Source organism: Pelmatolapia mariae, linkage group LG17 (genome assembly GCF_036321145.2).
Source record: "Pelmatolapia mariae isolate MD_Pm_ZW linkage group LG17, Pm_UMD_F_2, whole genome shotgun sequence".
NCBI lineage: Eukaryota > Metazoa > Chordata > Actinopteri > Cichliformes > Cichlidae > Pelmatolapia > Pelmatolapia mariae.
Genome location: NC_086242.1, coordinates 22,834,866 through 22,862,024, shown reverse-complemented (window position 1 = coordinate 22,862,024; position 27,159 = coordinate 22,834,866). Strand labels below are relative to the sequence as shown.

Genomic DNA, 27,159 nt, shown 5'->3' with positions numbered 1-27,159 from the left:
ACGAAGGATCAAAAGCGCAGGAAAAGTTGGACCCAGACCTGTGACCACAGTGTGTCGCTGAACTCTGTGTGTGTTCTTACTTTGAGTGTCTTGTTGAGCTTCTTGTCTTGTTCCTCCAGGTGAGCACACTCTTTCTTCAGCTCGTTGTTCCTCCTCAGCAGCCGTCGCTTCTCCTCCTGCCTCACTGCTCACACACAAACATGTATCAGTGCACCGTCAGTACGCTCAGACAAACATGGCCGCTCACCGCGTGTCTTACCCGTCTTGTGTGTAACGTAGGACTGAACGAAGTTCTGTGGCCATGACATGTTCTCTTTATTCAGGACCTGGACAGCGAAAACAGATCGATGCTGTTAGACACACATGCTAAGCACCGAAAGCCAAAAACCTTTGAACCTGTGAGGACGGGAAGGTCGTACCTTCTTCTGGCACTTGGGGCAGTACCAGGGGCCTCTGGGTGGGGTTTTGAGCGGTGGGTGGAGGCAGGTCGAGTGAAAAGCTCGAGGGCAATTGTGGCATTGCTGCAGCTCGCCGTCCTCCTTACATACGGCACAGTGGTCATCATGCTCCAAGTCCTGCTGTCAGAGCACGAAAAGCATCCATCAGTACCAGTCTCATCCACCAGGGTCTGCATTCTCTCTAACAGCCAGCAGGGGGAGCCTCCAGCCAGCTGACCTCTGAGCTCAGTGAACTCCATCTGATACTTTTACAATAAAACATGTAGCTCATTTTGGAAATGACATCCCATTAGAGGAACAGGAAGCAGGGGACAGTTTAGGGCGGGGCTACCTGTGATTGACACATTGCTAGCCTATGATCTCACAGTGTCAGTGACAGTGAAAAGAGAGACGGGCTGATGGTCTAAATGAAGAACTTTAATGCACATCTGAAAACAGAAGACCTGAAACACGGGTATGACATCATGAATCACATGACCTACCTTCCAGCAGAAATCCTCAGAGTCTAGCATGTGGATTGAAGCAGAGCAGAGGTTAGTGGCAGGTTAGAGGAGAAGCCGTGCAGGCCATTCAGTTAAAACATCTCAGGTAGGTTAGTAACCGAGTCAAGATCAACCAATCAGATCACTGCAATCAATGAGCTGAGTGAATGAGTGAATGAGCATCAGCAGGTGCTACTTCCTGCTGGCAGGTCAGAGGTCACCCTGGGGAGTCCAGTGATGTCTGAACCATGAATCGTGAGGACATCAGGGTGAAATCGGCACATTCAGAACCAAATTTGAACAGTTCAGTTCAGGATCAGTGAAATAGCCCATGAGGTTAAAGGTCATGTTTCACTGCTTTTGCTGCTGGGTAATGAGAGATGAAACTGACTTTAAAACTGTGAGAACGTGGAGTTAAAGTGTTTGATTGTGAGCTGTGTAAACATGCTGATGCAGGCAGAGGATGGTGAGCTGTTCCTTACCTCGTGCTGACAGGAAGAGTGAGCTGTTCAGGTAATGTGACGCCAGGCGTTTACGCTGCAGGGACACGAGGGACAGAGTGAGAGCACGAACACAAGCAGTACTCACATTCCTCATTTAATCTAGATTAAAGGCGATCGCAGCGGTTTTCGGCTCTCTTACCTCTGGCTCGAACAGGCCGCTGTAGGCCGGGTTGGCTGTGCTTCTCCTCTTCCTTTCCTGCCTCTTCATCTGGATTTCTGTTCACAGAAACACAAACACTTTAAAAACTGCTGTTTCATCTGTTAACAGTCCATGGGTGTGCCCCATACAGTGTGTACCTTCAGCTTTTTTTTTAATGTTTTCTCTGAATTGTTCAAGCTGTAATGGGGAGCAACTGACACATAAAGTCGATCAGGTTAGTACTCGAGTAAAAGTACTTGGTTTCTTCTGAGCAGCCGGAAACTCACCTTCCAGGTGCTCGGTGGTGACGAGGCCGAGGGCGACCATGAAGGCGATTTTCTGGAAAAGTGAGAGAGAGAGACGGCGTGAGGATGAAGTTCAGTTGGATTTGACTGCTGACTGTAATGATGATGAAGATGAAGAGTAACGTCTCACCTCGGGGTCCTCGTCTTTCTTCGGGGATGTGGATTTGGGGGTGGATGGGGATTTGGGGGTGGGCGGGGCCGGGGACCCCTCGGTGCTGCTGGGCGCCTGCGGCTGGATGATAATCACCTGAAAACAAACAGGTGACGTCAGAGGAGATGTGACCCACTGAACTTTGACCTGCCCCGTGTAGATGACTTCCGGTTTCATTTATCCATCCATCCATTTTCTTCCGCTTATCCGGGGCCGGGTCGCGGGGGCAGCAGCCCAAGCAGAGAAGCCCAGACCTCCCTCTCCCCAGCCACCTCCTCCAGCTTATCCGGGGGGAACACCAAGGCGTTCCCAGGCCAGCCGAGAGATATAATCTCTCCAGCGTGTCCTGGGTCTGCCCCGGGGCCTCCTCCCGGTGGGACATGCCCGGAAAACCTCGCCCAGGAGGCGCCCAGGGGGCATCCTTCTCCGATGCCCGAACCACCTCAACTGGCTCCTTTAGATTTCATTTAACCAGATTAAAAATCTTTAAACCAGCTTCAGTGAAGTCTGAGTTTAGCTTTAGTAATCAGACACAAACACATTGATCAACAGTAAAAACAGCTGAGTCTCAGCAGGCTCTGCCACCAGGGGGCGCCAAAGAAAACTAACAAATGGCTCAATATGAAAGTTTGACTTAAAGGCTGGAAACATGTCCAAAGCTGTCCAAACCATTTCCCAGGAGGGGAAATTATTATTATTATTATTATTATTATTATTATTATTATTATTAACGTGGTTTCTGTCTGTTTTTCGCACCTTGACAGCCTCGCTGACAGTAGACACCCCATTGCCGGTGGCGGGGGAGGCAGCAATGATGGCGTAGGCCACGCCGGGCCCCGCAGAGGCGTGCTGGACGGGGCTGCTGGAGTCGGGGCCCCCCGACGGGGCCGAGGGCGGTGAGGCATCGCTCTGGCCGTTGGGCTGGTGGTCGGGGCTGAAGGTGCTGTTCGCGGTGGGCAGGGTGGGGCCCTGGCTCTTGGGGCTGACCACGGCGGCGGCCCGCTGCAGGCTGAGAGGCTGCAGCTCCTGGCAGGGGCTGTGGGGAAGGCTGTCGGGGATCTGGGTCTTTGGCCTGACCTGCAGGGGGACATCAGGAGGACAGCCTTTAACAACACACACACTCAACTTTTCCTGAAGCACTCGGACAAATCATTGAGACTGAACATGACGTGTCACCCCTGATCCGAAGAATACCCGACGATGAGGAGGATGGTGAAGATGATGGTTTAAACTAGTCACACTGTGAGGCAGGAGTCAACACTTTTACACTGAGTTCAGACATTTATGAGAGGATTTTCTGATAAATGATGAAGGGACTGAAACTGTGAGCTCTGTGGTGCTGCTCTGGTTTCTTCTGCCCCCTGCTGGATGTTGCAGGTTCTTCAAGTGTGTCCAAACTTCATTTGATTTACTTCCACCTGGGAAGGACCTTCAAAATAAAATCCCACTCAAATTTATCCCATTCAAATGTATTATTGTAAAAAGGAACCGTCCAAATAAAACTTTTATTTTCACTGATTTAGAGACACAACCCAGCTTCACAAAAAACTCTTCCTCCTACTCTTCATCTTCTTACTCTTTTTTGTCTTCATCCAGTTAAGTAAGTAAGTAAGTTAAGTTTATTTATTAAGCGCTTTTCGTAGACAGGTAGTCACAAAGCGCTGTACACAAAGGTTAAAATAAACAGAAGGTTAAGTAATAAAATAGACAATATAAACAATACAAAGAGTTAAAAAGGGTTGTAAAAAACTGTCATCATTTTCATCCTCCATTCCTTCCTTCTTCACTTCCTCTAGTTCCTCCTTATCTCCCTCTTTCTTTTTCCCTGGTCTTCTCCTCCTTCATCTTCTTTTTCATCTTCCTGCTCCTCTTTTCTTTTTTCTTGTAATTGTTCTTTTTCCCTCCTCCCTTTCGGCAGTCTTGTATTTACTGTTACAGTGTGTGAAGCAGCTCACAGTGTCACTGAAGCACAAAACAAAGCGACTCTGCAGCTTTTACAAAGACAGAAGAAGTGGGCGTTCTCCCGCAGATCAAACCTGAAGCTCTGCTTTAAACTCTGCACTGAGCTGCTCAGCAGAAACACTTTGATTTCATCATTCTGGTGCTTTCAGCTTGAAGCAGCTACTGTTACAATCAGACTCAGACTGTTCTGCTGACCCTGACACATTATCGTGATGTGGAGTCAGACTAACAAGGACGACCTAGCAAGTGGTTTTACCTGAGGTAGCACAGTGGCTGCTTGTCCTGCCAGCCGGTGCAGGGAGCTGACTTGAGGCACCTTGATGGGCACAGCAGTGAGAGTTCCCAGCATCTGAAACACACAAACGCAGTTATTCAGCAGGAAGCTCCTCGAGCACCAACACAGAAAGTACAAATCAACAAACTGATCACCCGCCTGAAGCAGGATTCAAACGAGTCCGGCGTCTAAATCCATCTGCTCAGAATCATCACTGGCACACAACACGGGGTCAGTCTGCCACATGAACTCTTTAATTCATATAGTCCAGTGGGCTCATTCTGCTGTGGTAACAAACACTAACCACAAGGGGAGCTGCTCCTATATCAAACCACAGCACTCCTGCATCCTGGGAAACAATTTCATTAACCTGAACCTGAGATTATTCTGCTCAGACGAGTCAAACCGCAGCAGTGGGGCGGGCCGTAACGAGAAGCTCCACCTTTCTGAGCTGTTGCGCGGCTGGTCTCATGAAACTCACAACTTCATTAGAAGAAATCTTCCTCAGGAAGTCGTTCAGTTTCCAGCGTCTCGTTAGTCAGCAGCGTTTTACTTCTTCCTGTTGCCAGGCAACAAATAAATAACAGACAGAAAAGCAGCCGAGTGGGTCGTCACTTCACACTAACGAGGACTTCTCTTTGTTTAAGTAGCTGCTGCTACTCAGAGGAGCTCAGTGGAAACTTTAAAACATCTTCCACCTGCTGGAAGAGTCGGTACGGAAGCTCAGGAGTGCCAAATTACAGTCAGATCACTGAATTCATTCAAAACACTCAAAGTTCAGTCTGTGTTTCCAAACTGTACAAAAATAAATACCAGAAATCGATTTTTACTGTTTAATGCATAAAATATTTCAGCAGTCAGTGAAATGACTCCTTTCTTCCTTCCCTCCCTCTCTGTTGGTCCTCTCCTCTCCCACCCCCCATCCCCCCTCCCTGTTGGTCGTCTCCCCCCCGGCAATAATCTCTGTTTAAAGTGTGCTGCCCCGTCACAGCGCCCCCTGTCCCCCCCTCTGATGTCTGCACCCTGATTGGCCAACTCCTTCTGTCAGACTAACCTATAAATGAGCCAGAAGCGTCTCCTCCATGTTTCCTGGCAGCTCCCTCCCCTCCTTTCTTCTTCTATGAAAATCCCTTCGTTCCATTGTATTGAGCTACGGCTCCATAGCGAGGAGGAGGACGAGGTTGGTTTCCATGGCAACTGCAGAGATGAAAATTCTTGCAGTGCTTTCATTTTGGTAATTGCTGCCTCTTTTCTCCAAGCCTAAGCACCCTCTCTTCAGGAGACCTCCTCCCCCTCCTCCTCGGCCCAGTGATTTCCTGTTTTTAATGAATTTTCTCTGCTTCCTTCTTTAAGTTTACACTATGACCGAGGCAGACCAAGGCTCTGCAGCACATACACTGTCCTCCTCCCCTAGTCTCGCAGGCCTGCTGCGATAAACCAGAGAGGAGGGGCCGGGGTCACATTCAGACGAGGATGATGTGTTTGTGGCATCTACGAGAAGAACTGAAAACAGAAAACTAAAGCCAAACTCCTCTTCCTTAATTATCACCATCACTCCTCCCATCCAATCAGCTTTGATTTCATTAAACCGGATCTGTTTCTGGACCCTGCTACAGCGGCTCGGTATGACATACGGATCAGAATAATTCTCCCATCTCTGACCCACGGCTGCTCCTTTAGCTCCTCTCAATTCCTTCTGATTGGCTGTCCTTGTAAACAAAAGGCTTAAGACGCAGGTGGGTGGGGTTACTGTTCACACTCTGACCTCATTATTAGGGAGATGTTCAATGCAAACATCCATCTGGAACACTTGATATAAGGGGAAGACTCTGAGGTGATTTCACGCCTAAAAAACTAAAATATGAAACCACAACATGTGAAAGTCAACAAAGGAAGAGTTTTGTGTTTATTGAACTATTCTGGCTGTAATTAAAATAAATGAAAGATTGTTCATCAGTAGCTGATCCAGGAGCAGCTGTTTTACAAACTACAGCTTCAATTCTCAAACTGTGGTGGTGACATAAAAATTAAAGGTCCGTGTTCACAGATCAGCTCAGAAGTTTCTCTGACTTTTCTGCGTCACATCCACTTTTGATGGGTAAACGCTGTAAACAGTGAGCAGTGTTGGAGTCTCAATAGGTCAAAGGACGGTTTATGGCCTGAGGTGGGCGAGCCTCGGAGGTTATGAACTTTGGTTTTTCATGACGACAGCAGCAGCGCCAGCAGGAAGAGGAGGAGGAGGCGCACACACAGCAGAGACGACACATTTCAGAATCGGTCTGCAGCATCAGCAGCTTCAGCTGCACTCAGTGTTTCTACAAAAAACAGGAGGACTCTGTCCACCAGGGGCGCTGTTTCACAATCTGACTCAGCAGGAAAACAGAAAGCTGGAAATAAGAAGAGAATCTTTCTCATTTGAACCTGAAATCCTGAGTTTGACCTCTGTGACCTCTGACCTCTGTGACTTCTGTGTGAGCATGTTAGTCTGCAGCTCAGTGTTTATTACAACATAATTCAGACAGTCTTTGGTCACTGGCCTGAACCCTGCTAACCTCGGGGTATGGCCCGGCTGTGCATGTAAAATATTTGATTATTTATTCATACATGTACTGAATATGATGCTGTAGTTTAATTAAATGTGTTTTATGGTACAGGGACACAGTTTTGCTAATTTATGAAACAGTAAACATTAAAAACTGCTACACGTACAAAATAGTACACAAATGTTCCTTTCAAAAGGTTTTTAAACAATCAAATGTGATTTTTATGTTAAAAACATCTTATCTTTTTAAAATTGAACATTGATCAGGAAATATTATAATTCTGGTTCCATCTGTGCTTCATACCAACTTCATTCACGCTCTCAGCGGTGAAACTTGAACACTGATGATGATGATGATGAAGACGCAGCAGACACTGGGCTGGGGCTGTGCGCCACATCAGCGTTCAAGCTTTAACATTTCTGAAACCTGCACAAAACAAACGTGCTGACTGAAAGTAAAACTTCCTCCTCGTGCCCTTGAGTCTGTGATTGGTGCTGATTAAAGTGAATGTGCAGCGCAGCATGCTTGTTAAATACCTCAAATTATTAAAAATCAAATTAAAGCTGCCTTCAAACTTTATCACGAATCACAGAATTCATCGACTGGACCAAACTGATCCATCATTAGAGAAGAATTAACCGTTTCTATCTCAGCAAACACAAAAATTCCAAAATATGAGAAAATGATCCCAACCCGGGAGGACTCACAGCAGGGCGACGATTCCCGCCTCTAAATGTAGGTAAAAGGAGAGCTTTCATCTACTCCAACATGCTCTGATCACACCTCTACCCCACATGCAGAGGCGACCCTTTAAAGTTTAGCCAGAATGCACTTGGTGAAGAAAACAGATCAGACATCAGAGTAGCGACGCAGATTTCAGACTCTGATCGATCGTCACTCTTCTGACACTTAAAACTGATCTGACTGCAGTTTGTAATGAAGATAAACGAGCTGATGCTCATGCAGATGTCTGCTGGACTTATGAAGCTGTGAGGATCAAACAAGCTGATGATTAAAAAGGTCGACTGTTGCACGGCTTCATGATCTACACTGAGGTTTTAGCTGTAAGGAGGTCAATGAATAATAAGGATCCATGTTTCCTCACGGACGCTCCTGTCAGGTTAACACTAATGCTGTTCCTGTGGTCGTCATGGTTACTGAAGTCACAGATGTTCATGGAAATGTTTAGAAGTCCTCGTTTAGCCCCAAATCCTGAGAAATAACTGAGCAGATCTGAGCCAGAGAGACTGAAGTATCACTCTGTGTTTCTGTGCTTCAGTCTGAGGCGCTCTCACTGAAGTGCTCTTTATGAATAAATCTATTTCAGCCTGTTTGGTCCGTCTCTATGACCTCGCACTCCTCCCTAGACACACACTTACATATCTCAGAATAAATGATGGGCTGCAGATGAAACCCCGGTTTTGGGGTCTGGGAGGTGAAGCCTGAATCCTGCACTGAGTTCCTATGACTGAACCGAGCCCAGCTAAATCAGCAGCAGATACAGCATGCGTGTTTGTCCTCTGCCTTCTCTTCTCTTTCAGCTGACAAATGAAATAATGATTAATGCGACCGTCGCTCTCTGCGGACCCTCTGTGCTCGTGCAGACCACTTGAAGGGGCCGTCTACCTTCCTCTGGCTTTGACGAGCCTTGGAGGCGGACGGCACCGATGACCTTGGCTGCTGTTTTAAGAGGATAAAGATGTCTTTGGAAGGCGGCGAGAAGGAGAGTCATGAAAGAGAGAGGCAGGATTGGCGTTAAAGTGGACGACTTTCAAACAGATTTGGCCTCCTCGCAGCCTCTCTGTACCTCCGCTTCAGCTAACAGGCGCTGAGCTCAGCTCCAATCAGTAGCCAGGGTTCACAGCTGACTGAAACCAGCCCCAATTATCTCCAGCTCACGTAAAACTGCTGCTTTCTCACCGGCTTCATAACAAATCTGAATAAAATCCGACATTTTATGATTTCTATTTTGAATCCCTTCCTCTGAGGCAGCACTCGCTCATGCTGAATGTTTCTGATGTCATCTTCAGATAAACTCTGGCCCGGTGCTGAAGATGCAGATTTCTCCATTCTGTTTCAGCGCTGGCTGAAACGCTGTTTCAAACGCTTTTTTACAACCAGATTTCAGACATTCAGGGAGATGTTGATGACGTTGTTTGGGACTAGTTTAAAATCAGTTTCTGTTCAGGATGCTGTTTGGGTGTTTAGGGTAGTTTTAGGACTGGATAAAGAGTCATTTAGCAAAGCTTTTCAACAATTTCTACTTTAAACATTGTTTAGGATGTTGATGTTGTTTTTTTAAATGTGTTCAGACAAATTCAAAAGGTCAAACACGTAATCCTGGGGGCCACGTCCCAGTGGCCCCCAGGATTACAGGCCCGTGGCACTGACCTCCCACATCATGAAGACTCTTGAAAGGCTCATCCTGGACCAGCTGCGACCCATTGTCAAACCACATCTGGATCCCCTTCAATTTGCCTATCAGCCTCGTCTCGGAACAGAGGACACCATCATCTACCTGCTTGATCGTGTCTACGCCCATCTGGACCAGCCGGCGAGCACTGTGAGGGTCATGTTTTTTGACTTTTCCAGTGCTTTCAACACCATCAGGCCGACCCTCCTGGGTGATAAGTTAGCAGCGATGCAGGTAGATGCTTCTCTGGTGACCTGGATTGTTGATTACCTGACAGGAAGACCACAATATGTACGTCTTCCACAGTGTGTGTCTGACAAGGTAATCAGCAACACAGGGGCACCACAGGGGACTGTCCTCTCCCCCTTCCTCTTCACCCTCTACACCACAGACTTCAGCCACTGCACAGAGACCTGCCATCTTCAGAAGTTTTCTGATGACTCTGCAGTGGTTGGATGCATCAGCAGGGATGATGAGACGGAGTACCGGGCTGTGGTCGACTCCTTTGTCACGTGGTGTGAGCAGAATCATCTGCAGCTCAACGTGGCAAAGACCAAAGAACTGATCGTGGACTTCAGGAAGACAAGGAAACACTTGACCCCTATTTCAATCCAGGGGGTCAGTGTTGACATTGTGGAGGATTATAAATACCTTGGAGTCCACATTGACAATAAACTGGACTGGGCTAAAAACACTAAAGCACTCTACAGGAAGGGCCAGAGTCGTCTCTATTTTTTGAGGCGACTGAGGTCCTTCAACATCTGCCACAAAATGCTGAGGATTTTCTACGAGTCTGTTGTGGCCAGTGCGATCCTCTATGCTGTTGCATGCTGGGGGAGCAGGCTGAGGGTCGCAGATGCCAACAGACTCGATAAACTGATCCGTAAGGCCAGTAATGTTGTTGGGATGGAGCTGGACTCCCTCAAGGTGGTGTCGGAGAGGCGGATGCTGTCCAAAATAAAGACAATGTTGGATAACACCTCCCACCCACTCCATGACATGCTGGTCAGTCACAGGAGCACGTTCAGTGAGAGACTGAGAGTACCGAAAAGCACCACTGAACGTCACAGGAAATCATTCCTGCCTGTGGCCATCTCCCTGTATAATGCATCTGCTTAACATACTGGTTACTGCTACAACTACACGGTTCTTTTCCAGCTATTTATTATTGTGTGACTTATGTTTCTTTCCTGCTATTTATTATTGTGTGACTTATGTATATATATATATAGATATATATATATTGTGCTATTCTTAGTTAGCGTGTTGTCTGTTTTGTTAATGTTGGTGTATAATGGAGCACTGTAACAAAGAAATAATTTCCCCCAGGGATCAATAAAGTATTCTGATTCTGATTCTGATTCTGATTCTGATTGTTGAGGGCATTGTTGAGTTGTTTAAGATGGTTTGGGCATCGTTATGACGCACTTTTATATTTTGAACTTCTACATTTGTTCTGAAGGATTTACAGCTGAGAAACTCCAGCACATGGAACACATGGCTGTAACACATTTACTTTAACTGTCTGGAGTTTTTAGGTCAGATTTTGCTTTGTTGAGTGTGCATTTAGTTTTTTTTTATTTGGGAGAAGCCAAATCACCAGCCTTCAAATAAAGATGATGGTAAAAGGTCCTCACCTCAAAGTGTTTGAAAAGTGTGAAACGATTAAAACAAATTCAAAAACTCGGAGCAAAACTTTCTACCAAATCCCCCGAACAGTTCGAGTCGTGTGTGAAAGACCGAGGCCTCACCTGCTTGGCAGAGATAATGAACCCCACCAGCAGGAGGGGGACGTCTGAACACAGTCTGATTTGAATTTGTAAAGCGGGTCACGGCGGCGCCTCGGCATCCCCGTCTCTCTGCACAGAGAAATGGTGCGTGTGTGTGTGTGTAGAGGCACTCAGAGTTCACTGAAGTGCTGAAACAATGCAGCTGTAATGTGTGCACTCATGCAGAGCAGCAGTCCCATTACAACTCATTATTGATCTGCAAATTAGCGGCCAGGTGGTCGGAGTGACCTGCCTCCCTGTCCCACCCACCCCCCCTCCTCATCTCAGTTCACACATGAGCCACCAGCCTCTGATTGGCTGAGCCTTTATGACTCTCAATTGATGGAGGCGAGAAAAGGGTCGGGGAGAGTGAGGGTTTATTTTTTCTTTTATGGCAGCTGGGTGAGGAGCGCTCGCTTCGGCTGAACAATGCAGCCATAAAGAGCTGAGAGAGTCCTGCTGCCTGGAGCATTCACCTCCACCACCTGACGGAGGAGGAGGAGAGCCAGTCTGGGTTTGTCCAAAGTGACACGATGACGAAAAGCAGCTGCCTTATCGCACCAAACGTTCGACCTGCTTTGCATCCCAAGTAGAGGCAACGGCAGCTGAGCAGCTGATCGTCCACCTGTAAGAAGCCTCAAACTAACAGAAGACAGGAAGCACAAGGCCAAGGCCACAAGCTTCACAAAAAGCCTCTAAGTGCAGGCTGAGTAAACCTAATTCCATCAGCTTGCCAGTAACCTGCTTATCATCAGGGTCAGATTCACTTCATATAAAATTTAGACCTGAAATGCAAACCCACCCTGACCGGTCCCCTGGTGATGTGTGAAGAACAGTCAACACCACCGAGTGTCCAGTCATTTAGCCTGAATGTCGTGGGACTGTGAATTGTCACATGTTCATTTTCTGGTCCATGTTAAACAAGTTTTATGATTATCAGTGCAGCCCTGATGGAAGCTCAAACTCTTACTGCACCGCATGTAGATGGTGCAATCTTCCCACCAACCGGCTGCTTCGTTATGTTACCGGAAACACTATATTAAGCAGTACATTATTTTAAACCTGTTTATGATGATGTTCTAAGTTGAGACATATTTTGGAAAAGGTTCGGGACATTGCTTCTGACATTTTGAGGCCTGATTTAAGACTCATTTTGGACCATAGTTTGGGCTAGTTATAGTTTAATTCTAATGTTAGAAAGGCTTTGAACGTCGTTCAGGACATCATTTCCATTTAAGTCAAAATCCCTTTAGGGGCATTGATTCTTGCATTTTTATGTGTTGATTTGGGTCTTCTTTAGAAAGCTTTGGACATTGTTTATCATGGTGTTTAGGACTAGTTTCAGATGCAGAGCTTCCTCGTGTTATTTCCTGTCAGACTTTGCAGCCTCTCTGTATGAGCCAGTATCACATTAGCAGACGTGTTGCGTGTCATATGAGGTGTGCTGATGTGCCGGACAGACAGAGGAAGCATAAAGCCGGAGCCCGAGGGCCCCGAGGCTCGGCCCTCCTCCCTCTATGGTGCCGTGCAATTACAGTAATAGTGTGGAGGCTGCCGGTGTTGAGCGTGAAGCTCGGATCCCGACTGTGTGCTGATGGAGGTGATGGTGCTGAATACAAAGTGTGGAAGAGGTGAGGTGTTGCGGCCTGAATCCTAACAGCTCAGAGGAGGAGGAGGAACAGTGGAAAACAGTCCCTGAGTTCAAACCATGAGTTCTCCTCCGTGCTGCACATTGTGTTCAGAATCACAACAACAATCAGCTGCTGCTTTAGTGGCGAGCTGCGGCACTCACACCCTCAGCATCTATGACAGGAAACTGACCGACATGAAAAAACAAGGCTGGCTCTGCTACATTCAGACTCAGTTTTCTGACCACACATACATGAGCTTTTGATGTGTTTATCTCAGAGTTGAAGCTTTTAAAAAAATTGAGATTTCTTTGACGAAATAAGTAAAATGACACTTTAACAGGAAGTGTTGTGCTTGATGAATTTGCGGTTTTCAGGTCTTTGTCTGACTCTGATCATTCACACGCTGAGCTGCATTCAAACACAATCATCCAGGATGTTAGAGCAGCTGGCACAAAATGTCAAGTTTTTGCAATTTCTTTCTTCTTCCAAGGTTTTTGAGCAGTGACTCAACACAGAAGCTTCTGGATGCTCGACAAGGTGACGGATGCAAAAAAAACCCACATTTACTCCCTAAACCAGCGACTTTAAAGACCAACGCGTCACGTTAAAGCGTCTTTAAATCTGTAAACTCTAAACCAGTTTGATGTTCAGAGGGAAAATGTTTTTATAACTTCAGCTCTGCAATCCACAATCAAATTACATATTTTTCAGGTCACCTGTCCGGCAGTGTAGACTACAGACTGTAAAGAATAAAATACCTCTGAAAGGATCCAAAAAGCAGATGTTCTGTGAAGCTCCACAGATTCATCCGCTGTTGATATTCTTCATTATAGTTTCCAGGAAATAGGCAGACTAATACCAGGAACCAGGAACAAATGTTCTACATTTACTGTGGTAAATAAAGGACAAGCTAATCGTAGCACTGCGGACAGTACAAAAACATTTTCAGTGCCTGTGCTGCTGTCAGACGGCTCTGTCCAAGCCCACCAGACTCCATTCACAAAAACCCAAATTGTACCTGCAGGAAACAAAGCTGCCTGCATTGGGTGCAGGTCTGTGTTACTGTGTAAAACCTATTAACTCATCGCTCACCTGGAAAACAGGTGAATCCACAATAACGTGTTTGAGACTCAATCTCCGGATGTGTGATGTAGTAATCCATCACATGAAATAAACTACTTTCTGTGTGAAAAAGTAAAGTAGTTTCTTTTTGGACACCTGTTCACCTTAATGACTGGAACAGAAACAGCTGGAACAGCTGCTCGCTGTGACCTCAGCAGGGACGTTACCTGGGAGGGGGGCAGCTCTCCGGCTCTCCTGCTGCTGCTGCTGAACGGGTGGACTCCAGCGGCCACGGCCCTGCCGCCCGTCTGAAGGTTGATGGGGGACGTCTGCAGTGGCTCCGAGCTCGCCACCGCCTTCTGTCCGTTAATGTGTGCGGTTACCATGGAAACGGGAGCCTTGGCCGGCACCACGGAGATGGCGATGCCCTGACTGGGAGGCTTGATGAGCGACAGCGGCTTAGTCGTCCCAACAGGACAGCTTCTGACCGCCAGCTTCTGCAGAGAGACAGGAGAGAGACAGACAGGTGAGACAGGCAGACAGGTGAGAGAGACAGATAACAGCAAGGGAGGGAGAGTGAGACGGAGAGCGAGAGAGAGACAGAGATGCTTCCGTCTGTGTGTGAGGGCCTCAGTCTGTCTGTACTCTGAGTACACCTCACACTCCTCCTGAAACTACATTTCCCTGCTGTATGAAGATGCTGCAAACAAAGCCGTGGCTGAGATTAAAAAGCTGAAGCAGAAACGGAGCAAGTGAAGCGTCCTCCTGCCTTTAAGGTTACACCAATCAGGACACAGTCTGAAACACCTCCAAGCTCGCAGTGATGATACACAGTATCTGTATACACTGTGGATTTTTTTTTAACTTGTAGTGTATATGTTTACTTTTTAATTTACGTTTTATTTTAGTTTCAAGAATTAAATGTTAACATTTTAATTAACTTTGAAACTATTTACTTTACATTTTATTTTGGTAAAATACAAAAAAGGTAAGCTTTGTAATACTTATTTTTTATTTCTTTTGTTAAATTCACTATTGTGATTTCAATAATTTATTCTATATTTTAATATTCTGTGTATTTTTCCATTCGCTTCATAATTTCTTCTTTGCATTGTTCTTCATTTTTGTTTATTTACTAATTTATTTTTGTATTTACTTTGCTAAAGTTTTAGGTTTTTTTATGTAGTTATTTTAAAAACCTAAATAATTTGACATTTTATTACATTTTCAAGAATGAACTCATCTACTACTATAAAAGTGTTTAGGTTGCACTTTCTACATTAGTTTGTTTTTTACTTGGTATTTTGATATTTTAAGTATATATTTTTTAATATTTACTCTGAATGTTGTTTTTAAGTTTTAGTTTTGTTAGGGTTTACTTTGTGTTCAAAGTAAGTATTTAGTGTATGAGCAGACTTACTGCTGTATAAATGCTGGTCATGCTCTCCGTGATATTTTACATCTATCCTGCCTGTTAACAATGTAGCAGCAGGTGAACAGGTGACCTCTTCTAGCCTGAATCCTTGAGCAGATGTCTCCCCCCCCCCCCGACACAAACAGATTGAAAGTGTTCACACTGGCGTTGACCTGAATCTGCAGCAGCTCACGATGACTTCGGCTCGCACTCTGATGTTAAACTGGAAACACTCAGCATCCTCGTCCACATGAATACACATTTACGCCCCTCCCCCACCTCAGCATGTACCACAGAAACATTTGCCCCGGCAGATCGGAGTAATCTCCCTTTTCCCTTCGTTTCACCCTCACACTCCTGAAGAAGAGCTCTCTAAATGTTTTATATTCCACTCACTGCTGCCCCCTCTCATCCCGCCGCTGCTTCTTTCAAGCGTTTCTATAGACTACAGTGGGTGGGGCGGGGCAGGGTGTGTGTGGGGGGGCCGAGCCCGGCTGCTAATCACAAAGACTTTCAAAGTTTGGGGTTTATTAAAAAATGGCAGCAGCAACGACTGTCTATATGAGTTCATGTCAGCCGTGGTTACGATGTCACCTGAACAGAACCCAGTCAAATGAAACCTGTTGACTGTTTGGGACGTGAAGCTTCTGGAACAACAGGAAAATCCTTTCTAGCTCAGAGCGTAGGCCTCCATGACTCTCGGTGCTCCCCCTGCATTTATTCACATGTTATTTATCAGCCCTCTCCACCATGAGCGCAGTGAGGCCATTGTTTCAGGGGATCAATGTAATCCACAGGCAGCCCGGGCAGCAGCCTGCTACGGGGCCCGGGGACCGCCACTCGCCATTCAGGGTTTGTTTGAGCCGGGGCGCCTCTGATTGTCTCAAAGGTCACTCATTTAAAGGCTCTCCAGGCTGCAGAGCACAGCCTCGTCCCTCCTGCAGGGAGCTGAGGAGAAAGTGAATGAGGGGAGGAAGAAGAGAACGTGAGAGCAGCAGGGATCGCAGAGAGCCACGATTACGGTGCTCCGAGAGCGTTTCAGAGCTACCGGAGATCAGACTGAAGACATAAACAATGCTGCCGCCGAGAACGTCAAGATTCATCAGCACTTCAGTCAAAGACCTGCTACGAGAAAAGAAACAACACAGGACGATAAAAAAAGCCTCAACCACCTGCAGAAGGCAAAGCCTGAAGAGGAAACACCTCAGATCACACTGAGCTTCTGACAGAGCAGAGAACGAACAACTCAAATGCGTCATTACTACCTGCAGTTCCTCTGACGTCCAGCAGAGGCAGCAGTGAGTCAGTCCCCATAGACTACCATGTTTAACTAAAACAGCAGAAATAAACATGTTTTCAGCCTGATACCGAAACGTAACAAACACGTATACATGTTTGTTCTCTATCGATAAGTTCATCACATCTGTTTGGCCGCATTAGCTCCACCCTCGTCTCCAAATATGGTCACCTATGAAAAAAACTCAACATGGCAGCAGCCAAAATGATCCAAAACTACCCAACAGGCGACGTCCATTTAATATCCAACTCACTAAAAATGTTCTTCAGTCTTACTTTAGTACCAACCCACAAGTTATAGGGATTTTTGACAACTTTAGAAACATTTACCCTCCCTTAAAGATGCACAATAAGTCTGAATTAAATTCCCATTAAAACAACAAATTTAATTTTAACCTCCTTAGATTTTCTTTGTTAGAAATTTAAGACAATCTGTGGTCCTCACAGAGTGCTGACATATTTACACAGCCCACAGCTACACTTAAACCAAGAGAAACAGCCCGTAAATCCTTTTTGTCGTGCAGCTGATGGAATGTATTCAGAGTCTTTGAGGATCCTGCAGAAACCTTTAAACCACCGTTAAGTGTCATTAAATGACCTTCCAGGTTCTTCAAACAGGCGAGGATTTATCTTCCAGAAAAAGGACACTCAGACTTGAATGTAATGACGTGTTCCTCGACAGCTGATATCCATCTGACTCTCAGGTGTAAAGGATTTCCCAAAATGTCAGATAATGGCAGCGTGCGCTGAACCTGACCTCGGCTGCTTTAAAGCTGTGGATAAAATCAAATGGAGCTCCTGCAACATCGCTCTGAAAAATGTTTTCAGTGCTTCGCTTTTCTTCAGTTTTTACCAACAGTTAGGCACAAGTATCTCTAAATGAAGAATTGATTGCACATGTTACTATCAGGAGGCTTCACTAATGCATGCAGGGTGTGAAAGAAAACACCACCTCGCACAGAGAGTGCCTCTTTCTATGGTGTAACATTGAGCAGAGTCACTGGTCGAAAGGTGACGATTTAAGGATTCAGTTCCCCAGTTTTATACTGTTAAGCACCAGGATGGCCTTTTGAGTGCTGCCTAACTCCTCTGAGACATGTCTGCAGATCGGGCCTGTGTCGGGCTGATTGGTGGATTGTAGTGGAAGACTTTGGGAGGACTCTGTGACCCCTGAGCAGACAGTTTTGCCTGATAGGCAACAATCTGAGAGAGGAAACGTTAACGATGTTTTAAGGTGTCTTAACGAGCCATTCCTCCAGCTATCGGGCTCAGTTAAATGAGACGCAGCCTGCAGAGGCTTTCATCAGCGTCCACCCTCTCCTCACCTTTTATCCACACAGAGCAGCTCTAATGACGGCCGGACAGTGTGATGGAGGAAATGGGCTTTCTGATGCATGCCCAATTTTCTGCCTTTGAGAGCCGATGATTCACTTTTGTAAATTCTCCATCTTTAAGCTGGTGCACATCAAAATGGTGTAAAGCAGCACCAACTGTCTAAACTAGAGACTGAAACCAATAAACAGTCAAATAAGTACGAAATAGCCTGGTAAGCTAAACTGGTTTGGATTTTATCAGCGTCCTATTTGCTGCACGTTTATTAATGCATTCTTGTGATGTTAGAAGTTCATATTTGAGCTGCTTATAGACCAAAATGACTGGGAGGCCATCAGAACTTAGTGAGGGCAGTCTTTGCCTATGCAGCTACATTAGGAAACTAAGAAACTATTCTAATGGTCATCAAACCACAACTTTATTGACATATACTGAGGCGTCAGAACTCATCATAAGGTTATTAAGGTTATCAAAAGTCGTCTTTAGAGGGAAAGAGCTAAAATGGTTTCCTGACATTGCTGATGATGTTTGAGACCTCTGAGGATTAGTGAAAGTAGAACTCCAACTTCTTGGACTTCCTGTTTCCGGTGTTTCTGTTTGATAAGCCAATAAATAGAGCCCTGTGAAGCTGTAAACTAATAACATAACATTTTCTAGTAGAATCTTTCATCATTTTTTAATAGAAGGGATTGCTGAAATTAATAAAGACTGATTTTTACATTTTGCATTGTTTCTATTACTGTACAAAAATACTGTATATAAGTCACAGTACAACAAGCTGCTTTACACCATCCTCCATTTAACTTCATTCACCTTCAACCTCCACAACCAGCTGCTTCTCCTGCACACATGTAGGTTTCTGCTGGGCTTTAAACTACACTCCTAACCTGTGCTGGGTTTGAGTGAGGATAACGATCAGCCAGCATGTACTAAGATGTACATATTCATATACATCAATACTGTATTTGCAACAACAGAAATAAAGCTTGTCCTTTCGTGCCTCAGGTCAGTGGTGTTTGGAACAACATTAAACAGAATCCGAGTTGTATTCCTGGATCAACAAGGTGAAAATTAAATGATAAGCTTGTAAGAAACTAGAGTCAACAGGATGGCTTTGCTTTGGAGGAAATCATCCATGTCCTGCAGAGCCTCATGCTGACTTATGTATTGTAATAACAATTTATTACACAGTGTGAACTCTACTAAAATAAAGTTACTGATTGGGCTTGGAGAAAAATGGTTAAAGGACATCTCGTTAAAACCAAAATAATGAACATATATTCAAATGAAGCATGATTATGGCCTTGAGAGCGATTACAGCACATTTATGAAGAACAAGAACTCGTTTCTTGACTCTTGAAGTTCACAGATTAAAAACATCCAGGAGGAGAACAGGTTGTGTTAATTACGAGATTTAGAGGTTAATAATTAATCATGTTTTCTTCAGTAATGTCTCCATGTATGATGAGATTACTGTTACTAAGACCCAGAATTTTTTTGGTGCACTGATAAAGAATGAATGAACAAGTTTTCAAAATTCTTTCCTAACGAGTTCTCTATATTTGTAAAGCTCGGAAAAAGAAAAGTATCAGGATGTTTGATTTGTTGCCTCTGTCTGGTTCTGGTTTCTTTTTCCTAAATAACCATGTCTTGTAATGCTGTCTGGGCTCGGCATATTTATGCAGGAAGGAATAATAATAAAAATCAATCAATAAACTGGGAGTGAGACAGCAGTATGTGGGTGTTTTTGTCCGTTTATGGAGAAGGTGGTTACCCATCACCTCTGGAGAATTTATAGTTGGGGCCGGATCATGTTTTACAATCCTGTTTTAGAGGCTTCTACAGTCTAGAGACAATTTTAGGTATTTAAGAATGGAAAAATAAAGCCCTGCAGCATCAATCACACACTTCTTTTTATTTATGAATGCACGCCTGGAGTTTTTCTCAGACCCGGCTGTGACAGAACGGCGGTCGGTCACACAGTGTTCCCTTCCTCCCTGATCTCTTTTGCTCTTTGCTGGCTGAAGAAAGATCGTTAATTGAAACTCTGGGAGAGGTCCCAGTGGAAGTGCTCGAGACAGACAAGTCAGCTGGAACCAGAAAGCCGGTCAGCTTTCCACGGGGAGGGAGCTGGCAGAGACCTGAAACAGCTGCAGTGTGTCAACTGATGGGAACAGGAAAGACGTCAAGGAATTGAAGACCACGACTACTCCTGACTCCTGAAGCTGTTCCTGAAACAGCATTTCCACTTTAACATGAGTACGGACTCTGCTGGAGCCTCTGCTGGACGATGAAGGACTTGCAGGTTTTAATGGATGCCAGGAAGCATCAACTTCTAGTAAAGCTCATGCTGCGGAACCAAAAGCTCCACCCTCTGGTCTAAATATGGTCACTTCTGACTCTGATAAACCAACATGGCGGCAGCAGGCTATGATGGTATCAGATTTGAACGTGTACCACGAAAACAAAAACATTCTTTTGATTTTGAGTATTTTTTGTTTCCTCGTGGATTTGTGAGTGTAATGATACAGAAGCACAAAAAAACCTTCTGATTCGATGAAGCTCTTTTTAGCCTTTTTTCTCAAAGAGCGACTTTTAAACAAGAACAAAGTGAACAAAGCCGTGAAACAAAGATGAATGATGGCCTCACATCAGTTGGAATGATTTAAATCTGAATATGACGTTATTGGGCTTTAAACAGCTGTAACAGTTATTCTTCGGCTTCCTCTCCTTCCTGTTTCAGCTCCCGTCCACTCCCTCGACTTTGAAAGGCACGCATAGTCTGCTGCATTCGAAGAAACAACCCGTAGGGGTGAAGTTTATTCAGCATTAGTCAACGCTTGTTTTCTTTCTAATCTCTCATTCAGCAGTTAAACCGATCTCTGCGAGCTCGCCGTCTCTCTCCACTCCACTGGCAGAATTTAATTGAGAACGCCGCCGCCCGCTCCACGGCCACGGCTAAGGTCATCGCCAGCACTGCCGATTCAGCGAGCGGGCCGGATTATCCACACTCATTATGTACTCGGGTTTGATAGTGGGCCTTTGAGATAACGGGGCTGCTGAAAAACACATTAGTAGCTGTTCAGATTTCCATCAGTGCAGCTGCCAGACGGTTCCTTTGTTTACACGCCATTTACCAGCAAGGCCCTTCAGGCCGCGAGGAGACGGACGGCTGCAGTTTGGCCTTTTCCATTCTGGTGAGACAGAAACACTCACAAACACCACCTTAAAAACGGTGAGACAAGCATAAACCCATCCAGGATCCCACCGTGGGGCCCACTTACAGGCAGGGCCAGATGTTTGATTAATTCCAGCAGGCAGGCTTCATCATAACCAGGAAGACTGTTTTTATTCAGTGCTTAATCTCGACTGAAATCCAAACTTTCAAAATAAAAGCTTTTATTAAATGAAGAAAAGAAAACAGATAAAATGTAAACAGGTTTAGGCTGAAGCTTTCCAAAGCCCACTACCATTAGACAGAGAGATTATTCCAGATTCATAAAGAGAGATTAGATTATATATTTGGTAGAAAAACAGTAGATCATGCAGTTGAAACCACCGAAGATAAAAGATTCTGACTGAAGCAGAGAAAATGTTCACGGATCAGAACCTCCAAAGTGTCCTTGGCTGCAGTTTCCGGGTAAATGGACTCCTACCAGCTCGTGTCTGGCAGCGGGACAGCTTATCAACAGGGGCACACAGGACAGAGTCTGGACCCTCGCCCACAGTTTGGCAAATGGGGCCGTGAGGCCCCCGCTGCCCCACATGCAGAGGTGGAGCTTCAGCCAGCAAACACAGCGTGGAAATATGGCCGATGGGTGGCTGCGACCCAGCAGGGAAAACACTGCAGAGCTGACCATCACTGCCACCGAGCCACACCTGCCCTCCCCGTCAGGAGGAGGTCTGATCATCTGGGACTCTCAGGTGGAGGTGAGACCTGTCCTAAACTATTACTGTAACAGCAGTTATGAAGCTGAAGCTCACAGGAAAAATATGAAACACTTCAGCTGATTAAACAAGATCCTAAACTTTGATGTGAACTTTCTGAAGGTTCATCACCCTCTCACTGATCACCAGGATTAAACGGAGAAACAGAACAGAGCTCCTTTATTCATCCACGTAAAGGATATCTGACATTAAAAATCACGTCTGTTTCAGAGCGACCGGGCCAAGAGGGGAGTAGACATAAACACAAACGCCAATCACGTTATTACAGTCATCACTCCATCACATACAGACCAGACCATATTCAATCACACACCGAGGACAAAACAGGTTCACTTTCTAAATAACTGAATTCAAATATAAGAGCAATCAGCAGTGTACTTTTTACAGATATTTTGAACCGAAATCAGCTCTGACAGATTATTTCAGGAAACAGGGCGACACATTTAAAAGACTCTTTTTCTCAATTCTGTTCTGACTTTGAGGACAAACATTCGTAAAATACTGCAAACAAAAGGCCATACTGACTATGTTTTTTATTTGTGTGCACAGATAAAAGGAAAGCACCCCAAGCAGAGATTTATCTATCAAAAACCAACCAATAGGAGGACAAACTGCCAGTACTCAGGTGCTGGTCATAAAGAGAAGATCAACCTAAGATTTTCAAAAACAAATTCTGATCTACAATGATGGACGAACACTTATATGATGTGATCATTTCAATTTCAGCTCGTTGAGCAGAGTTGATCTTGAAAAGACTATCGTGGTAATATTATTTATATCCCAGGAAACGAGTGGCGGCCCTAATCTGGAGCTCTGAGGGACAGAGCTGATGAGTAATTTAAAACCAGCTTACTGCGGTTAAAGTGTCAAAGGATTCAGAAAGACAAAGAGCAGCCCAGTATATTTTACTGACTTTTCAAGACTTTTTGAAAGTGAAAAACTGGATCCTCACATGAGGTATAAGCCCGTTTCTCTCAGCTTCAGTCCATCACCCTGAAGTCAGAAATGATGTTTCAGGAGTTACTCTAATTATTTTGACTTTAAGGCAGTTGAATTCACAAAATGAAGCTGATGTCCTGAAGAATCTAAAACATGAAACAGAGATTTCTACATTGGTTGAGTTCATTAAAATATGCTGCAGGAAATATTAAAACAATCGGCACATCTGGTTTTTAAAACATTAAAATGGCGATGGTAAAAAACAAAAAAAACAAATGCTCAGCTTGAGGCTTTGCTAAACAATTACAGAGTCTATAATTCCACGTTATTCACTCCTCCTGAGCATCATCAGCAATTATCAACTGGTCAATAAGTGAATCCAGCTGGTTAACTCGAGTAATTAAACCTGTTTCATGTAGTTTTAAATGAAATCAGAAAGAGTCCCCACTTGCTGTTCAGTGTTTGCTTTTTAACTTTAAGAGACAGAAAAAAATCCATGAAATCAAACTGAGTCGCGCTTCAGAGGCTCAATGACCACGTCTCCATGCTTCAGCAGAGCTTCAGCTCTGTCAGTATTACTGCTCCTCATCCTCCTCCGTTGCCTTCCATCTGATAACAATCACATTAAAATGTTCATTATGCAGCCGAACGGGGCGCTCGGCCAAACCTTGCAGCACAGCTCTTCATTTCCTCTCATCTGATCATGTGGTCAGTCTCCACCCGTCACACCGTCAGTGGACAATAAATCCATTTAAATGCAAATCAAACGCGCCCCGAGTCTAATTTTCCCATGTAACTCGGACTCCATTGGAATGTGATAAGCTGCCGCACTGATCCGACAGCAGGAAATGTCAACAAGAAGAGCCGAAACTATCGATCAATTTATTGGCCAGCGGATCAATGAAAACTCTGATGAGTAATTAAACACCTCACAGATGTTTAACTGCAGATGACAACAACTGTCTACTGTTTACATCGCTTTGTTTCTGACATTGCCTTTCATCACCCCCTGACCTGATGACAAATAAAAGCTTCCTTAATGGTTAACTGGTGTCCTAATAAATCCACATGTCCTTACAGTTTGGATTTAAACCTGAGAAATATGTAAAAACACTCCCGGGAATCTGCAAACATTGCTTTGTGTTGCTGATAGGCTTTTAATTTGAAATAATATATACACTCACCAGCCACATTAGAGACACTAACAACTAACTGATTGTTAAGGTAAATATTTAATCAGCCAATCAGATGGCAACAACTCAGTGCATTTAGACATATAGACATGATAAAAATAACCTGCTGTAGATCCAATTACTGTATTAGCATGATTAATTAAGATGATTTGAGTGACTTTTTTCTTGCTGATTTGCTTCGATTTTCCCATCAACCATTAAGAGCCACAGTTGTCTGGGAGAAATTACCTTGTTGAGGTCAGAGAATGGTCAGACTGCCTCGAGCTGATAGGAAGGTAAAAGTAACCCAGATAGCCACTCGTTACAACAAAGATCTGCAGAACAGCATCTCTGAACCTTGAAGCAGATGGGCTCCAGCAGCAGAAGACCACACTGATTTCACTCCTGTCAGTAAGAACAGGAAACTGAGGCTACAGATCACACAGACTCACAAAACTAGACAACAGAAGATGGAAAAATGTTTCCTGCTCTGATGAGTCTTAATTTCTGCAGCAATATTCACATGGTCGGGTCAGAGTTTTGACCTATATCAACAGTTCAGGTTGCTGGTGGTGTAAAGGTAGGGGAGATATACTCTTGGCAGAGTTTGGGCTCCTTAGTACCAACTGAGCATCATTTAAACACCACAACCTACCTGATTATTGTTGCTAACCATGTCCGTCCCTTTATAACGAGTGTACCATCTTCTGATGGTCGCAGCACATCTGCAGCAGCTGTGTGATGCTGTCATATCAACATGGACCAAAATCTGAGAGTATTATTAATAATAAGATTATAAATAAGATATATGCTCCAAAAAGCCAATGTTGAGGCTTCAAAATGTGGAGTCCACAAACCAGTGAGTGTCCTTGTCCATCTTTGATATACAGTCTGAGTAATCAGCAGTTTTATGATAGGGGAAAAAACAAAAAATGACTGCGAGGTTTTACTTCTTTGGAGAAACAGTTGAATTATTTTCTAAATACTAAGTGATGCTGATTATCGCCCCCTAACGAGCTTCGTTGCAGAGAAAGACAAAAGTGTTTACTCGGTAAATGGACTCAAAGACACAAACTTTAATTACACAAACAGAAACGGTGACAATACCTCTTCAATCGATCAGCAGCAGCGGCTCTAATCACTGTTTCTGTGGCGGCCTGCTGCCTTCGGCTCTTTGATTTCTCTCTTTTTTTACTCAGGAGAGAAAAAACAGGAAATCACAGCAGCAGCTCCAAACTCTGATTTGTTTATCATCTCAATTAACTTTTCAGCTAAAGTGCCCAGAAGATATTTCACCGACTGAATGCCAACGCAGAGACAGAACTGAGCCGAGCCTGCTGAGAGTCTCCGCCGCCCTCACCGAGATTTCAATCGCCCATCTCTGCTAATTGGGTTTTTCAGAAGTGACGGAGCCGCTCGCATGAATGGAAGATCATAAAAATGTGACTTCTTTTTAATGTGATTTGCCGAAACGTGATCGAAGCTGTTGTGACGCTGCCCGCTGTTCTCACTGCGGCGCCTCTCCATGAAAAGTAAATGATCAAACCTCACCCCTCCTGCTCTTATTACCACTTAAATCAGCTCCTGTGACTTCACGCTGAAGGGAGGTTTCTGTCTTTGTTTCAATCCTGCAGCATCACACAGAAATGTTGCTATAGAGACGTGTCACTCCATCACAGCAGGAGGTCCGAGATGTAAATGGAAACAAGAGGAACGCAAAACAACTCAAGAAGAAGAAGCTTGATTTGACTCAGACATCTCGGGGTTTGAAAAATACATAAAGTTCAGACTTTTTTTTCAATAAAAGCTCATTTTGTGCCAGAGTGCTGAGAACTCACAAAGGCCCAGCAGGCGAGCTTTTATTCTGAAGGGAAATCTGGGCTTCCTGTATAACAGATCTAGGAGCAGGCCTGAAACTGGGCTCCTGCATCTGCGTATAAACTGCAGTAACACACAGGCCTGTTTTGGAACTGGTTTCCCTCGGCTTTTGGAAACATGTTGACACCAACATTCAGGCCTGTCTGCGAGCCAAAACAACAACACAAAGCAATAAAGGCCATCAGCTGTAAGCTCATTAATGTGCTGTTGTAGTGTGAGGTACAGGTAAGCACAGGTGTTCTCTCTGAGCGCCGTCTTTTGCCTGGATTTGTTCATGCGTGTCAAACAGGTGCCTTTAAAAAAAGCGGCGCTCCTGTGTGTAATGAACCAGTGTCTGTACAAACAGTTAGAACTGGATTATTAAAACTATTAAAAACCTAAAAATGTCAAATCTTTTCTGTTTTCTCCTGTACAGTCCAGATCTTTTAATTTCACACAGAACGATGAATTAAATGAGCGGGACCAACACCACCTCCCAGAAACATGAATCCTGTGGGAACAGAGGCCTCAGAGCTTCTCAGAAAATGTTCACCTGTGAAAACTGAGTGTCTTTAATCTCCCGTCCTCATCCCTCAGCGTTTATCGGAGGCCAAACAAAATCACAGGCTGAAGCAGAAACGATCTGAACGTCATTGAGAAGAAATGTGGCTCGGGGTCGTCGCTTTAATGAAGACATTTATTTGCCAACCGAACAGCTCGCACCTTCAGCGAGAGCTGAGAATATTGACCGGCGGCGGCAACCGGCACATAGCTCTGAAAGGTCAAACTCTATATTAAAAAATGAAGAGCCGGAGAGAAATTATAGAGCTGCTGCTGCGTCCACCGATCATCTCAGCTCTGCTCTCCTAATCGCAGATAATAAGAGGATGAAAAATGGCAGAAAGAGCAGCAGCAGACGTTATTGGTGCTGATTAAATGGCCGGTTAGTGGCTGAATGAGCAGGTTGGGCTGGAGCTCGGCCGTGTTCACGCTGAGGAGTTAAAAATCTAATCTTTTCTCAACATGATTCGGGCTCTGTTTGGAAGAGCAGCTGAGGAAAAATGAAGACTAGCCTGAAAAGTCACCAATGAAAACGGCACTGATAGAATCTACCTCCCCTAAAAGACTTCAGACATAAAGTGGAATAAAAGCAACAATGCTCCCAGCAACTAATGTACTAGTTGTTTAGTCAAGATTTAAAAAGAAGAGCTCAAACTACTCGAGTAGTGGAAAAACACCAAGGAAAAAGAAAAAAAACACTCAAAGCTGACTAATGAACAAGGTTAAACACTGGCTACAGAAACACTCCTGACACCACGAATCCTCAGTGATCAGGTCACGTTTTAAATGTCACTGGACGTGGTGATAACGTGGTCATCAAACAGCCACCAAACACCAGCAGTTATTTTATTATTTATTCACATTTACTACAACAGAGTGAGGTTATTAGGATGATTTTCCACTTTTCTGCATCAATTTCCATTGAAGAGCATTTGCATCACTTCCTGT

General features: G+C 44.7%; 1 protein-coding gene across 3 annotated transcripts in view; it reads right to left on the bottom strand.

The window, feature by feature from the left end:
• phf21b (PHD finger protein 21B) overlaps window positions 1-27,159 on the bottom strand; it is a 90,891-nt gene that overhangs the window by 6,218 nt on the left and 57,514 nt on the right. For 2 of the 3 annotated variants that reach the window (XM_063460224.1, XM_063460222.1), the window contains exons 3-13: window positions 13,920-14,189; window positions 4,257-4,349; window positions 2,795-3,115; window positions 2,018-2,134; window positions 1,870-1,921; window positions 1,583-1,659; window positions 1,423-1,477; window positions 941-963; window positions 420-578; window positions 260-326; window positions 81-184 (exon numbers count right to left, since the gene is read on the bottom strand). In XM_063460224.1, the coding sequence (XP_063316294.1) occupies window positions 81-184; window positions 260-326; window positions 420-578; window positions 941-963; window positions 1,423-1,477; window positions 1,583-1,659; window positions 1,870-1,921; window positions 2,018-2,134; window positions 2,795-3,115; window positions 4,257-4,349; window positions 13,920-14,189 (1,338 nt within the window). The remainder of the gene's footprint in view (window positions 1-80; window positions 185-259; window positions 327-419; window positions 579-940; window positions 964-1,422; window positions 1,478-1,582; window positions 1,660-1,869; window positions 1,922-2,017; window positions 2,135-2,794; window positions 3,116-4,256; window positions 4,350-13,919; window positions 14,190-27,159) is intronic. The other variant, XM_063460223.1, reaches the window with a different exon arrangement.